The following is a 14,170-nucleotide window of genomic DNA, read 5'->3' on the forward strand; positions in this document are numbered from 1 at the left end:
TTTCTTTCTTTCTTTCTTTCTTTCTTTCTTTCTTTCTTTCTTTCTTTCTTTCTTTCTTTCTTTCTTTCACAAAGAGAGGGCAATCCTTTATTTCTGATTAACAATATTTTAAAAACATAGGCAACCTACATATCATTCATGTATATAGATTTTTTAAATTTATTTTTATTAATTACAGTTTATTCACTTTGTATCTCCCCTGTAGCTCCCTCCCTCCTCCCCACCCCATCCCACCCTTCCTCCTGCTTCCCCACCCCTCCCCCAGTCCACTGATAGGGGAGGTCCTCCTCCCCTTCCCTTTGATTCTAGTCTATCAGGTCTCATCAGGTCTGGCAGGATTGTCTTCCTTTGTGGCCTGGTAAGGCTGCTCCCCCCTCAGGGGGAGGTGATCAAAGAGCAGGCCACTCAGTCCATGTCAGAGACAGTCCCTGTTCCCATTACTGTGGAACCCACTTGGACACTGAACTGCCATGGGCTACATCTTCCTTGGCTGGAGTATCAGTCTCAGAAAAGACCCCTGTGCTCAGACTTTTTGGATCTGTTGCTCTCCTTGTGGAGCTCCTGTCCTCTCCAGGTCTTACTATCTCTCCCTTCTTTGATAAGATTCCCTGAACTCTGCCCAAAGTTTGACTATGAATCTCAGCATCTGCCTCAATACCTCGCAGGGTAAAGCCTTTCAGAGGCCCTCTGTGGTAGGCTCCCGTCCTGTTCCCTCTTAAATGTAACTTTAAAAATAATTATTTTAGGTTATCATCCAAGGTTGCACCATGGTATCTTTAAACATGTCTGCCATAAGGCCTTGCTCTTATTCGTTAGTTCTGGTGGTCACTGTTTGTGGTGTCGGGGAATGAACTCAGAGCCTTGAAAATGTTAGGCAAGTGCTGTCTGTCTGAGCTGGAGCCCCCTCTGGGCTTTTAATTTTTTTTTTTTTAAGTTGGTGGATTACTGCATCAGCATCACACTTTCTCTGTTACCTCAAAAGGCAGAAATCCCAACATTCTCTCTATTTAACACTTTAGAGATTTTCTGACACGTGTGTTCATGACTTTCTATCTATCTATCCTATCTATCCTTTAGGTATTTGGGTATGAAGAGACCAAATTTTAAATCCAAGATATTAGCTAATTCTACAAAGACACTGAATTCACTTTTGAACTTTTTAAGATTATGTAAACACAAGTCCAACTTGACTTTTAAATAAAATTCATCCACATGACTGAGAAGAATGTAATTATAACCTTAATGTTTGAGCTACGTATTTCTCTTTGGTGCCCCTTTGTTTAGAAAGCTGAAAGTGTAGGCTTGAAAATTTATTTTGTTACTGTCCATGTCTCTGTAGGTAGTCCCAATTTATTTGCTGAGCTGGGCTTGTTGGAATCTTTCCTTGGTCTGTTGACTCCTTCTATATTTGAGATGAATAAATGGTTCTTTTTACAAGCTAATTTTTTTTAAAGTTAGCACATGAAACAATGAGCTTCATCATGCCATCTTCACACACAGTACAAAGAGTGTTTGAGCCGGGTAGGGCAGTGCACGCCCATAATCCCAGCACTCATGGATGCAGAGGCAGGCAGATAGCTGCGAGTTCGAGGCCAGCCTGGTCAACAAAGCTAGTCCAGGACAGCCAAGGCTGCACAAAGAAACCCTGTCTCGAAACACCCTCCTCCCGAAGTTTTTGAATGACAGCCGGAATGATAACTAAGAGATGAGATTTCAGTTCGGTGTCTGGGTTTTTAACAGTCTTTACATTTTCCCCTGCTTGTAAGGTTTTTTGTTGTTCTTGTTTTTTGTTTTTGTTTTTTTTTTTTTGTTTGATTTTTTTAGACAAGGTTTCATGATGTAGCCTAGCCTGGTTTTAAACTGTGCAGACTTGGATGATCTTGAACTCATGAACTTCCTGTCTCAGCCTCCCAAGATCTGGGATTATGGGTGTGTAGCACCATTCACCACAACCTCCCACTCCAGACTATGAAAGACCTCGGTTTGGCCCATGGAAGGCCATGGAACAAAATGTGTCAGTCTTGAGCCATCATTGTCCTAGAACCCCAAGAGCTTGTCCCCCTACCCCTCCGGTACTACCCATGTCCTCCTTGGTAACAGGACAACCATGTGTTATGTTTCCAGAGGTAAGCTGGCATCTAAGATTTAGTCCAAAGCCAAATAAACAAGAAATGAGAGGAGCGTAAAGAGGAGGAGCAACGGGAAAGTGTGTGGGAAAATCCACGAACACTCAAAAGATGGCTAATGTTTTAAAGCAGCTCTGTCTTAATAATGTGCCTCTGACAGCTCAGAACGCTTTCCCACTGTCATAAAGCAACCTGCTTCTGGCAGGCTCTTTGCAAAGTTACAATCATTTGCATAAAGATGCTGCATATTATGCATAACGTGGGATTGGCAAGATGAAAGTGTTCAAGTAATATATGGCGAACTTAATCACTTAAACTCGCTAAACGGCTATTTTGAAATTATAATTTTCCAAAAGTTGAAGGTCTTCATTCGAAGTCAGAAATGTGCATTTTGGAAAGGGTTTCCCGGTTAAACCAATTATTGAGAACAGTGACAAGTACCCAAAGATCTGCCCTTCCAGCAAGCAAGCCAAAGAGGGAATGCCTGGGTGTGTGTGATTATTCTCCCTAAAGCTCTGTAGTATCTTCTGCCCCCGAATCATTCCCACTTTACTCTGTGATTAAACAGTGAGGAATTATTGAGACGCTATTCGCTGTAAAGATATCCTTCTCATATGGAAGGGCGCACTGTCTGAGAACACGTGTTTTAAATCCCCTTCAGCCTCACATTGAGGGCACAGAGGGATACAATTTTCTGTTAATCACCCAACCTTCTTTCTGAGATTGCTCTTGTGATTGTAGGATAAATTAGAGAGGTACTCCTGCAGAGTGAGACCCTGAGCCTTTAAACTGGACCTGCTTGGGGAAGAAATACACTAGACACACTGGCAGAGTGTGCTCTTCCTGATAGAGCAGGAAAGCATCCCAGAGCCCAAAGGCCTCAAGACCCCGTGGAAAGCCCCTGACCTTTTTGTGCTCGTACTGGAGATGGGCAGGTAGTCCGTGACGGCAATGTACACATACTGTTTGGCATCGTCAATCACGCTGTAGATGGCGTCGATGTCAAAGCTTCTGTTCTTAGGGCAAAAGAGTTTGGGAGAGTTCTGTGAAGATAAAAATCCCAAGACTTTAGAGTTGAATTGTAGGCATTTAAATGTTAAGAACATTCAAAGTGGCTTTTATTTGTGTTGGTAGGTCTTGGTTTATTGCTATTTACATGGTATATACACCCCCTTTTTGCCTCTTGATCAGATGACAGCAGAGTTTCTTTGTGTTTTGTCAGCTGAGGCAGGCTGAGATTCAAGCCGGTGAGGTCTGTCTCCGGAGAGGAGTTTTGCCTTCAGTGTACACCTTGCTACTTTGGGAGCAACCTGCCTCCGCCTTATGTGATTCTAGGATCGCTTTGTTGTATGTGGCTGCTGGTTTTCTAAAATATTATTTACAGACTTATATACACACATAGTGAGCAACTTATTCTAGAAGTCATTTTATCTGGGAGGTGATGTTGGTCGTGAAATATCCAAGACACAAATATAAAAACTTTTAGATTTTTTTTCCTGGATCTTTCACAGAGTCAGGAAGAGGAGTGCTCATTGTAGAGAGGTTCATCAATAACGCTCGAAAGAAAACTGAGGTTACCGTGATGCCCAAATCCATCAAGAGAGGCAGAGAAGAAGGATATTCTGCCAGACATCAGCAAAATGAAAAAAGAGGCAAATTATGCTGGAGCAACCATTCTCGCGTCTCAACTTTCTTATAAAAATAGGCTGTCTTTAGATGCGCTTGGTATAACAAGGGAAGACATACTTCAGTGTCTTCATTATTTTTCTGGTGGAGAGGTTGGAAAGCGTATTTCCTGTAAGTCCTGCCTTTTCCTGACAAGGAGTTTCCTGTGTGCACAAAAGAAAGGATAGAAGTTTCCGGAGCTGCCTAGAATGAAGGGCAGCACCAGATAATAACAGCTTTCAAGTCATTTGTCCCTCATTCCTTATCCTGCATTTGTATGAATCCCATTCAACTACATGGCCCACAGAATGAAGGCAATGCCATGGCGACCCCTCACAGTAAGGGCAAAGCGGTTACGTTGGAGCATGTTAAGGGCACACGGTCTCCAGGAACTCCTGCCCAGAAAGTCCTTGTGATTGCTAAAATCAATTGTGAACTTGACAGGCTCTCTAATCGATTAAAGAGATGAGCCCATGGGCATGCCTTTGAGAGAATGTCTAGACTGGGTAAACTGGGGTGAAAAAACCCACCCTTAATGTGGGCGGCACTGTCCTATGGGCTGGGGTTTCAAACTGCATAAAAAGAGAAAGCAAGCTGAGCACCAGCGTTCCTCTTTTGCTGTTTCCCAGCTGCAGATGTGGTGGGAGCAGCTGCCTCCTGCTCCTGTTGCCTCTACCGTTTGATGGACTTTCCCTTGAACTGTAAGTCGAAACAAGCCCTTCCTCACTTTCATCAGATATTTGGACACAGCAGTGAGAAGGGTGATGAAGTCCTCTTGGTCAGTGATAGGCAGGGTATACTTTTGATGAGTTATTTTTCTTTTAGAATGAGAATAAACTTCCATTCTTTAGTGGGAAAAAATGTATTCAAAAGCTTTTGAATTTTTTGAATTGGATTGCTGGGCACTGGTGGCGCACGCCTTCAATCCCAGTGCTCAGAAGACAGAGGCAGTCGGATCTCGAGGCCAGCCTGGTCTACAGAGTAGAGAAACCCTGTCTCAAAAAACCAACTAAAAAAAAAATGCCATCAGATCAAGGCGTTCCTGTGCTTTCCCCAGCGCGTTCCTGTGCTTCCCCCCCCGCCACACACATACACACACACCACACACAACACACACAAAACACACAGACAGATGGTACTCCATCTCTCATTGGAACAGATGAGTGGAACAGCATCTTTGGGTCTATTTGATCCCCTTCCTCCTGATTTGTCATTCAGGCACTGGGGCCTCATTTAGTGTCTGGTATAAAGATTCTATGCTGCCAAACGCTCTTCCTAAACCATTGCCTTGCCTCTAACAGATGACTCCACATGGGTTTCAGGATGAACTCCTGTCACAGGGATAAGTTCCCTTGGCTGTTATTCTGCCTCTTACATCCCCAGCCTGTGGCTGTGTCCTCATCTTTTCTGCTACTGGACATTTGCTCAGCTGGGCCCTCTGGATGACATGCTTCTACTGGATCTGTTCTATAAATTCCGGCTCAAATATGTATCTTCAGCAATCTCTCTCTCTCTTTCTCTGATCTTCAGACAGAAGCTACCTCTCCCATCTTTGTGTTCCCAGGCCGTATGCTTTTTTCTTTCTTATCAACTCCTTCCCTCCCTCCCTCCTTTATTCTCTCTGTCTCTCCATCCCCAGGCTGTGGGAACCAGGGCTTTCCTTAGGCTGGGACCTATTTACCACGAGATACATCCCCGCTCCCATCTTGACCATTTCAGTCATGTTGTCCTACAGAGTCAATACTGTTGTGCAACCCTTCCCACAACCCACCTGCAGAATTTGCTTCCTGTCATATTTGGCACATTCAGAGCTATAATTGCTTGTGCTTGCCTCCCACCAGCTACACTGCTTCTAGCTTGATTTTAGGGGTTGTGTTTTGTTCAGTTTTCTATATCATTAAAATTATACATTCACATGATTTGATTTCCTCTGCTTGTTTGGTCTGTCTTAGACGCGGCTCAGCGTGCCATGCAATGGCTGAAAAAGCAATCTGTGGACAGACCCCTAGGCTCTGAAATGTGTCAAAACACCGGTGGTTTTGTTTCAGTTAAGGTCTGCCTAAGTTTCATCCTGGGATTCCAAACTGAGCTTTGCTTTTGGATAGAAACACATTTCAGTGGGGAATGGTTGGGGCCACTGTGTCCTGAAATCAGGAGAAGAGTGAAATCCTTGGTGCTTTAGACCAGATTCCACCCAAGAACGTTAGTATATACCTTCTGCCTTTCATCTCCCTTCCTTCCCGTCTTTACCACCCCCTCCATTTTTCTCCATCTCTCCCTCCCTTCCTTTCATGAGACAGGGTTCCTCGGTGTAACTTCAGCGGTCCTGGAAACCTCCATGTAGCCCAGGCTGACCTTGAATTTATTGCAAACCTCCACCCTCTGTTTTTGTAGGGTCCTGGGATTGCAGGCGCCACCAGGCCTGGCTAGTTTGCTTCATAGTGAAGTTAGTAGGAGTCTCACCCTCCTACACTGGTGGCCTCTGAGGACTGAATAGGAGAATAGCCTGTTCCCTGGCTGGGTCGTGAGCATGCTGTTGCTCCATCAGCAGATACTCCAAAGTGCCTGTCTTGCTCCGGGCTCAGGTCTAGGCAAGTGGCATGTATCAGTGGTCAAGGTAAGCTCTGTTTATTGCAGAGCTTCATTCTAGCACCTGCTACGCGACACTGCTTCATTTGTGGGTGTGCTTGATCATCTGCCAGCTTTCGGGCTGCGCTATGTCTTTCTTTTGGACAGCTCCTGCGCCTTGGACCTTGTGCATATTGCATGCTCAGTAAGCAGCTGTGAAATGAACATGAATGTATTACATAAATTGATAAATGTTGCAAGTTTGTCTCACCCCAGCCTCCCTCCGTTCCTAATTGGAGAAGCTTCACTCTATTTTTTCCCCCCCAAACACATGTGGACACCTTTGTTAGCATTTATCTGCCTCAGTCTTATCTGAGTTTCCCCTAAGCAATGCCTGGGGCTTGGCAGGCGTTGTGTGGGTTTGTGAAGTGAAGGCATGATGGTTTAGGCCAGTGTCTTTGCACTTAGGAGCTTGGCTCTACCTTTATAAACACTGTGAATGTTTCTTAACACACAAAGCCATGAAAGAAAGGTGTATTGCTCAGCTAGGCTATGAACCACTTCCCGCTGCACAGAGGTGGCTGTTACGTTCTCCTCAGCGCTCTAGAAGAAATGCGATAAGCCTGCTGAGGTGTTTCTTTATTCCACAGCTGGAGTAGAAGGCACAACTACAGAGCCTGTTTTATGTTTCAGCTGCCTTTTTACCAATTAGGAACTCTTGAGACACCCCGTGGATCAGGAAGGGCTGGATGTATGCATATTTTATTTTGCACACTCAATTGGAATGCATTTTGTAGAAAGTTGGTAGGTTTCTGATTTACTCCACACTGGTCTCCTGGTCTCTAGAAGGTTCGTGCTGTCTTTCTAAGAGTAAACATTGAGATATAACCAAACGTGGAAAGAAAACCCACAGAATGGGATAAAAGATTTGCAAATGGCCCATCTGCAAATTGGCCACATAAGGAGAACATGGAGGTCTCCCCTAAGAGGTCTCGCAGTGGACGCTGGGTACACCTGAAAGATGCAGTCAGCACACAGTGACACCAATCTCATGCCCACTAGAAGGTTAATGTGGGACAGAAATGACAAGTGCTGACAGGAACGCAGACGCCTGGCAGGTGGAATTTTAGAGTGGCACAACCCATTTGGAAAAACGGTTTAACAGTATCTCAAAATGGTCAACACCGAGCAAAACCTGAGAAAAAAAGGGAGGGGTGCTTAGATAGAATCTTGGATATGAATGTTCACAGGGGCCATAGGCACAAGAGCTGGAAGACAGAAACACCAAACATCTATTAACCAACAGACACTTAAACAAAATGCGGCTTATTTACAATGCAATATTATTTAGTCATAAAAAGAAAAGAGTAACTACCTATAAACCCATGCTAAAACCTTCTTGGAACATGCTAGGGGAAAAGAAAAATAGTCACAAAAGATTACATTTTGCAACACTACATTTAAATAAAATCTCCCTGGAAGGGTACATCCATGAGGGTCTAGATGAGAGGTTGCCAGGGCTGAGGGATGGGAAAACAGGATGTAACTGCCAATGATTATGGGTGTTCCCTTGTGGCAAAGAAAGCATTCTGAAATTTGACAGTGCTGATGACTGCAGAACCTGTGGCTATAACAAAGCTCGTGGAACTATAAACTCTAAAAGGACTAAGTTCACAGTAAAGAACATATCTCAATAAAGTGCTAAATGTAAAATGTTAAGATACGAGTATTAAAATAAAGTGGAAGCTTTAAGAAGGAATATAGCATATTTTTTTTCCCACAGCAGTTCTGATGAGGAGTGTCATCCGTTCTCATCGGATACAGCTCAGTCTCCATGACTGATGGGCAGATGAACTGAATAAGAACAAGAAATGAAACCTGCCTTGCAACCAGATCAATATAAACAGACTGTGAGAAAACTAAGCTTTGCCCCAGAAAGCAAATGTGTAATTTTTTTTTTCAAGTACATTAAGGTCAGTGAAAAAAAAAATCTACAAGACACAACTCCCACCACCACCCATTTCAGTTGAACCCAGTCATTAGAAGTCATGTAGGTCAATCTAACCAAGAACCAATTTGTGGTTCATGACAAAATTATAAGTAATTTTCTATTTATATCCTATCTGGAAATTTATATTTAATTGTACTGAGTTATGAATGATCAACACTTTACTTATCGCATAACTGGAAATTGGTATTTAATTGTAGTAAGTTAGGATCCAAAACTGTAATTTTAGGACTGATGATTTTTCAAGTCTTCAGACATTCTCTGCATGTGTTCAACTTAGTTTTGGACTGTCAGCTTCCAAAAATACGATGTACTATTTTCAGATTTTTTTTGCAACAAATATATTGAACTTAAATTAGTTTGCCTTGGCATTTGCTTGGCATAGATTACTGAAAAAGCTATATATGTTCTGGAACTTTCCAACAATATCACTACCAATCAACCCAGTCTAACATTTATTTATTTACTTCTGCTTTCAAAGAGTCAAGTGAGATCCTAGGAATATCAGTTATAAAGAGGATATGTACTCTTTAGAGCCTTATAAAATTATGGGGAAATAATCATAAACAAATAATTGCAAAGTCCTGGTAAACACTAGGGTAAGAGCAAGAGGCCCAGTTCTGATGGCAAGACTTCTCCAAGAAGACATATGTTCTTAGAGAATATATACATACATACATACATACACACACACACACACACACATGTGTGTGTGTGTGTGCTTTCTCAAACCCAGGTTGTTGTGGTATGTTTGTATGTGTGTGTGTATACACACTGACAAATACATGTCTCTCTCTCTCTCTCTCTCTCTCTCTCTATATATATATATATATATATATATGTACACACATAAATCTAAATTGCATATGAGTGTGCTGATTGTGTTTTGTCAATTTGACACAAACTTAGACATATTTGAGAAGAGGGAATCTTTTTTTTTTGTCCTTCTTGCTTAGCTTCTTTTTTTAAATTTTATTTTATTAATTACACTTTATTAACTTTGTATCCCCCCATAAGACACTCCCTCCTCCCCTCACTTATAAGTGAGTATATACCATGTGTGTCTTTCTGCTCCTGGGATACCTCACTCAGGATGATCTTTTCTAGATCCCACCATTTGCCTGCAAATTTCATGATTTCCTTGTTTTTAATTGCTGAGTAGTGTTCCATTGTGTAAGAATATCACAATTTCTGTATCCATTCCTCCGTTGATGGACATCTGGGTTGTTTCCAGCTTCTGGCTATTATGAATAAAACAGCTACAAACATGGTTGAGCAAATGTCCTTGTTGTATACTGGAACATCTTTTGGATATATGCCTAGGAGTGGTATAGCTGGATCTTGAGAAAGCACTATTCCTAGTTGTTTGAGAAGGCACCAGATTGATTTCCAGAGTGGTTGTACCAGTTTGCATTCCCACCAGCAGTGGAGGAGGGTTCCCTTTCTCCACAGCCTCTCCAGCATGTGTTGTCAGCTATTGTTATCTTGAGATGCAAAGAAAACGCTGCTTCTGAAAGGTTCTCTGGGGTGATTCTACTTCTGCATTCTCCACCTTAAAAAAAAATGCCTCACTGCTCCATCGAAGTCCTTCACACCCATTTTCTGCTCTCCACATTTATAGGATTTTTTTATTTTAGACAAACAACTTTGCCCTCCTTTTCACCATCCTTTTTTGTAAAATGGCCACGATGGAATCTTTATCACGCCTCCCCCATGGACTCAGGGAAGTTGCAATAAAAAGTGAAGAAATATTGTAAGAGTCAGTGGGGACTGTTGAGCAATAGCATCTTCTGGACATGACAGGGCTGTTGTGCTTACAAATTCACAACAGTTGATGTTGCCCATAAGACCTGCAAGGTATCAAGCCACCCAGCATTCTAGGAAGGTCATTTTTCCCTCAGAGGCCTTCGGTATGCTGCCCATGCTCTAGTCAACAGCCTTATGCCCATGCGCACGTGGGCATCGTCAGCTGGACATGGTGGGTTATAAGAAAGAAAAGGTTTTGAGGTTGGGATGTGATGTGGGGAGGGGCATCTGGAGGAGTGGGAGGGGCCAGTGTACATAGCCTTTGGAGGGCAAAAGTTGGGGAGTGTAGCAGCGAGGGTACGTGACTCACCGACACAAAGGCCTGTGACTTGGTTTCGTTCAGCTGGAGCTGGAGCTTCTTCTCATTGTCATAGACTCCGTAGAGTCTCTTGGACCAGGTCTGAGGTACTCTGCTCTTGAACTTGAGTGAGCTGTACAAAGCGAATATCCTTTGTAAGTCTAGGACCAGGCAGCTGCAGTTGTAGAAGATGACACCGAGTTCTTTCATCTGTGAAATTAAAATCGAGAGCATCAATATGGGGTGCAGTTGATGCTGTTATTTTCAGAGGAAAAAATGCATAAGAATGCTGCAGAAGAGGCATCTTTTTTAATACTTTTTTTTTTGTTATACAGAAGTATGTAGATAAAACCACATTATAGCATCTAGGAGAAATGTATCCTAAAATGATCATACACAGGAATAGAACTTTCCCTCTCTTTTTGCATTTGGCCTTTTACAGAGACAATTTTACCAGCTATGGATTTAATATTGGCTTTTCCCACTCCCCTTTCCCAACACCATTTTTTAAATGAATACTTTAGCAACAAGACAATGGCTCTCCGTTGCAACCACAGAGCGGATATCCTCACAAATTCTGGAACCATGCTGCCTGGAAATTGGCCCCAGCTCCACAGTGTTAGAGCTGTGTAATTTGGGGCTAATATACATCATCTTAGGCCTTCAGTGTCTTCTTACATAAAATGGATGTAATAGTGTTAAGTGCATAGCTGGAATTGCTATGACAAACTGGTTAATATAAGAACAGTGCTTATAGCCATTAAAAATTATGGCAATTGTTGCTCTTGCTAAAATTGCACCCTCCTTGACAGTAGTAGAGTAACGCCCTGTACTAAAGAGACTGTGGAGGTATTTTTTTTTTTTTTTGTCCCTGTTTCCTCAGTGTGTGAGAAGGAAAGTGAAATCCAAACAGTTAAGTAAAATTACAAGTCAGAGATCAAATCAGTGGCAAATTAAGAAATTTGATTGCAGGTTTTGTGAACGGCAGTTAGATATGCCCAGGCGAAGACTGCAATGGCTTTCTCTGAGTCTACCGTGTCTTTGTGGAAACTCATTATATTTGATTTACCCAAAGGAAAAATGTAAAATTTTGATTGGAAAAGAGCAGGACACTCATGTGCATACTTTCTATGACTTGATCTCTCGACTAAACATTGTTTGGGAGATCAACGGAGGAGCTAAAGGCCAGGAATGTGAATATTCTTTTCTCCGGGAAAGGCTGCCTGCCAAGCAGGAATATGTATGTCCTTGAGCCCCAGGGCTCCCACTACGACATACTATGAGCCAGCTCATCAGTGACTTTCCATGTGCATCTCTTCTGACCTGTCTTCATTTTTCTAGCTCTGCAACAACCACAAAATAGATATAACACTGATTATTTAAACCACTCAAGAACTTATCTCTATTTTCTTGCTAATGCAGAAAAAAAAACCACAAATGTCCTTGGACATATGTTTGTGTGTTTTCACAAGTATTTCTTCAGGATTCAGTATTACAGTCAGAGGAATAAATGCATTAAGGTAGAGAAAATGAAAGGTTTCAGTGGGCAGGTGGTTTAGGAATATAAAAAGACACGGCATGGGGCATCTAATCAGAGCTGAGTGGGTGGAGGTGAGAAGAGAGGAAGAATGTATATGGAGGTCTAAGTGTTCAGATGTCTCTTTCTGGACAACAGGGGTAGAACTAGAGGGTGATGTTGGACCCCAGGAAATTTGGGGCTGGGATGAGGAATTTGATGTTTCCACTGAAGGCCATGGGAGGCAAGTAACAGGGGAGATGCATTGTCTGGCTGTGATTTGGGGATTTTCTTTTGGCTATAGTGTGGAGAAGAGTTGAAAAGATGTGGGCAGCTAAAGTCAGGGCATTCAGTTCTCAGGCTCTGGCAGCATCTAACAGGGCAATTTCCATACTTACTTGGGTTTCCTAGTTTCAGAGATTGACAGGAACCATCCATAATAACTGTTTTAAAACCATTATTTTTAATTATGTGTGACGCAGTGTCTGTATGTGAATATGCGCTTGTGTGAGTGCAGACGCCTGAGAAGTCTAGAAGAAGGGATCAGATTCCCTGGGTCTAGAGTCATAAGCAGCTGCGGACCTCTTTGACATGGGTACTAGAAAACAAATTCAGGTCCCCTGAAAGAGCAGTAAGCCCCCTTAGCCACTGAGCCATCTCAGGCCAAAGTAAACCTTTTTCTTTAAAAGAATTATCTTTTAATTCTGTATTTGTGGTCTTCTGTGAATTTTATGTACACCATATGCATGAAGTTTCTGAAGAAGCCAGAAGAGAACATCAGATCTCTAGGAACTGGAGTTACAGACGCTGGGGATCCATTGTGGGGTGCTGGGAACCAAACCTGGGTCCTTCTCAGGAGCAGTAAGTGCTTTTAACCACTGAGCCTATTCTCCAGAACCCCACAGTTATTCTTAATGATTCCTCATGGTGAGGTAACTCTCTGCAGAGTCCTCAGTGACAAACACTGCTGTTTAGCTGAGGTTTAAATAACATGCCTTTATATGCTCATAACTGCAATACACACTCACTGAGGAAATCATCTGCTCCCTTCAGTCTACTACTGAAAACATACCCCATGTTAGGCTTTACATGCCATTGTCTGTGTGGGGAGCTTCGGCAGAAGAGAGACAGCTCACCGCCCACCTAAGACCAGACATTTGCATTGATGATTGAACGTCAGGCTTGTGGAAGTCTCCAGATGGGTCTCAGGCTAGCCTTGTCAGGTGTCTCTCTGTGACCATTTTCAGCTTTGCTATTCCAGGGCTCTGGCACCACAAGGGCTGTTCTGTTAATTTCAAGTCTCAGAATCAGGGGACATGAGGTTGGTCTCCTGTGAGGACGTCTGGTTAGAACACAGCTTGTTTGAATTCTGGGCTGATAGTTATTTCAAGGGCCAAACATTCAACCAGCAGACAATTTCTGACCAGCTCCTGTTACCCAACCCTGAAGCCAGTACTGTCTCCATTTCAGGACATGCAGCATAAAATCACAGAAGAGAAATAACAGGCATCACAGAATTATGAGACAATCTAAGACAAGCCACACTGGACGTCATCAGTTAACAGTGTTTCTTCACATAGGTGTGGTTAGGTGAACAAAAGCCCATCTCCTCCAGAGACGTGGGAAAGGGAGTGGGACGGCTGCCACTGAAATTAGGTAAATTAATTGGGCTTGGGATCTTCTTGAGATCAGCAGACAGCACTGTTCTCAAGACTGAATGTACTTTTCTCCATGGATCCTGCCAAGAAGCTCAGAGGGACGCCCCTGGGAAATCAGGCAGATAAAACAGACTTTTCCATGAGCTTGTATCACTGCTATATGGCTAATCTCAGGGACAGAAAGAATTGCATTAACTTTGTGGCCCCTCAGTTTGTTAGCCGTGTGGCTGTGGACAAGCTCTCCAACTTCTTTCATGTCACCTAGAAGCAGCCATGACACCTAGGGACCAGCACACAGCCCTCCATCAGGTCTCAGTGTTTCTGGCATCTGGTTTGAGCCTTCGGCTCTCTGTCAAACTGTTTTATAGAACACTGTCACAGACAAGGCCACTCCGTTGGGTGTTGGTGATGGATTGAGTCCTTTTAATCATGATTGAACATATACACAATGTGAGCATCATTCAAGCCATGGAACTGACCAAGCATCCCTCATTCAAGCTGACTCAGCATGGTTCATTCACTACA

General features: G+C 42.9%; 1 protein-coding gene across 1 annotated transcript in view; it reads right to left on the reverse strand.

The window, feature by feature from the left end:
• Pld5 (phospholipase D family member 5) overlaps positions 1–14,170 on the reverse strand; it is a 330,905-nt gene that overhangs the window by 15,416 nt on the left and 301,319 nt on the right. Inside the window, exons 6-7 of the mRNA XM_055609753.1 lie at positions 10,484–10,681; positions 3,033–3,169 (exon numbers count right to left, since the gene is read on the reverse strand). Of these exons, the coding sequence (XP_055465728.1) occupies positions 3,033–3,169; positions 10,484–10,681 (335 nt within the window). The remainder of the gene's footprint in view (positions 1–3,032; positions 3,170–10,483; positions 10,682–14,170) is intronic.

Source organism: Psammomys obesus, unplaced genomic scaffold (assembly GCF_907164565.1).
Source record: "Psammomys obesus unplaced genomic scaffold, mPsaObe1.curated_primary_1811, whole genome shotgun sequence".
Taxonomy (NCBI): Eukaryota; Metazoa; Chordata; class Mammalia; order Rodentia; family Muridae; genus Psammomys; species Psammomys obesus.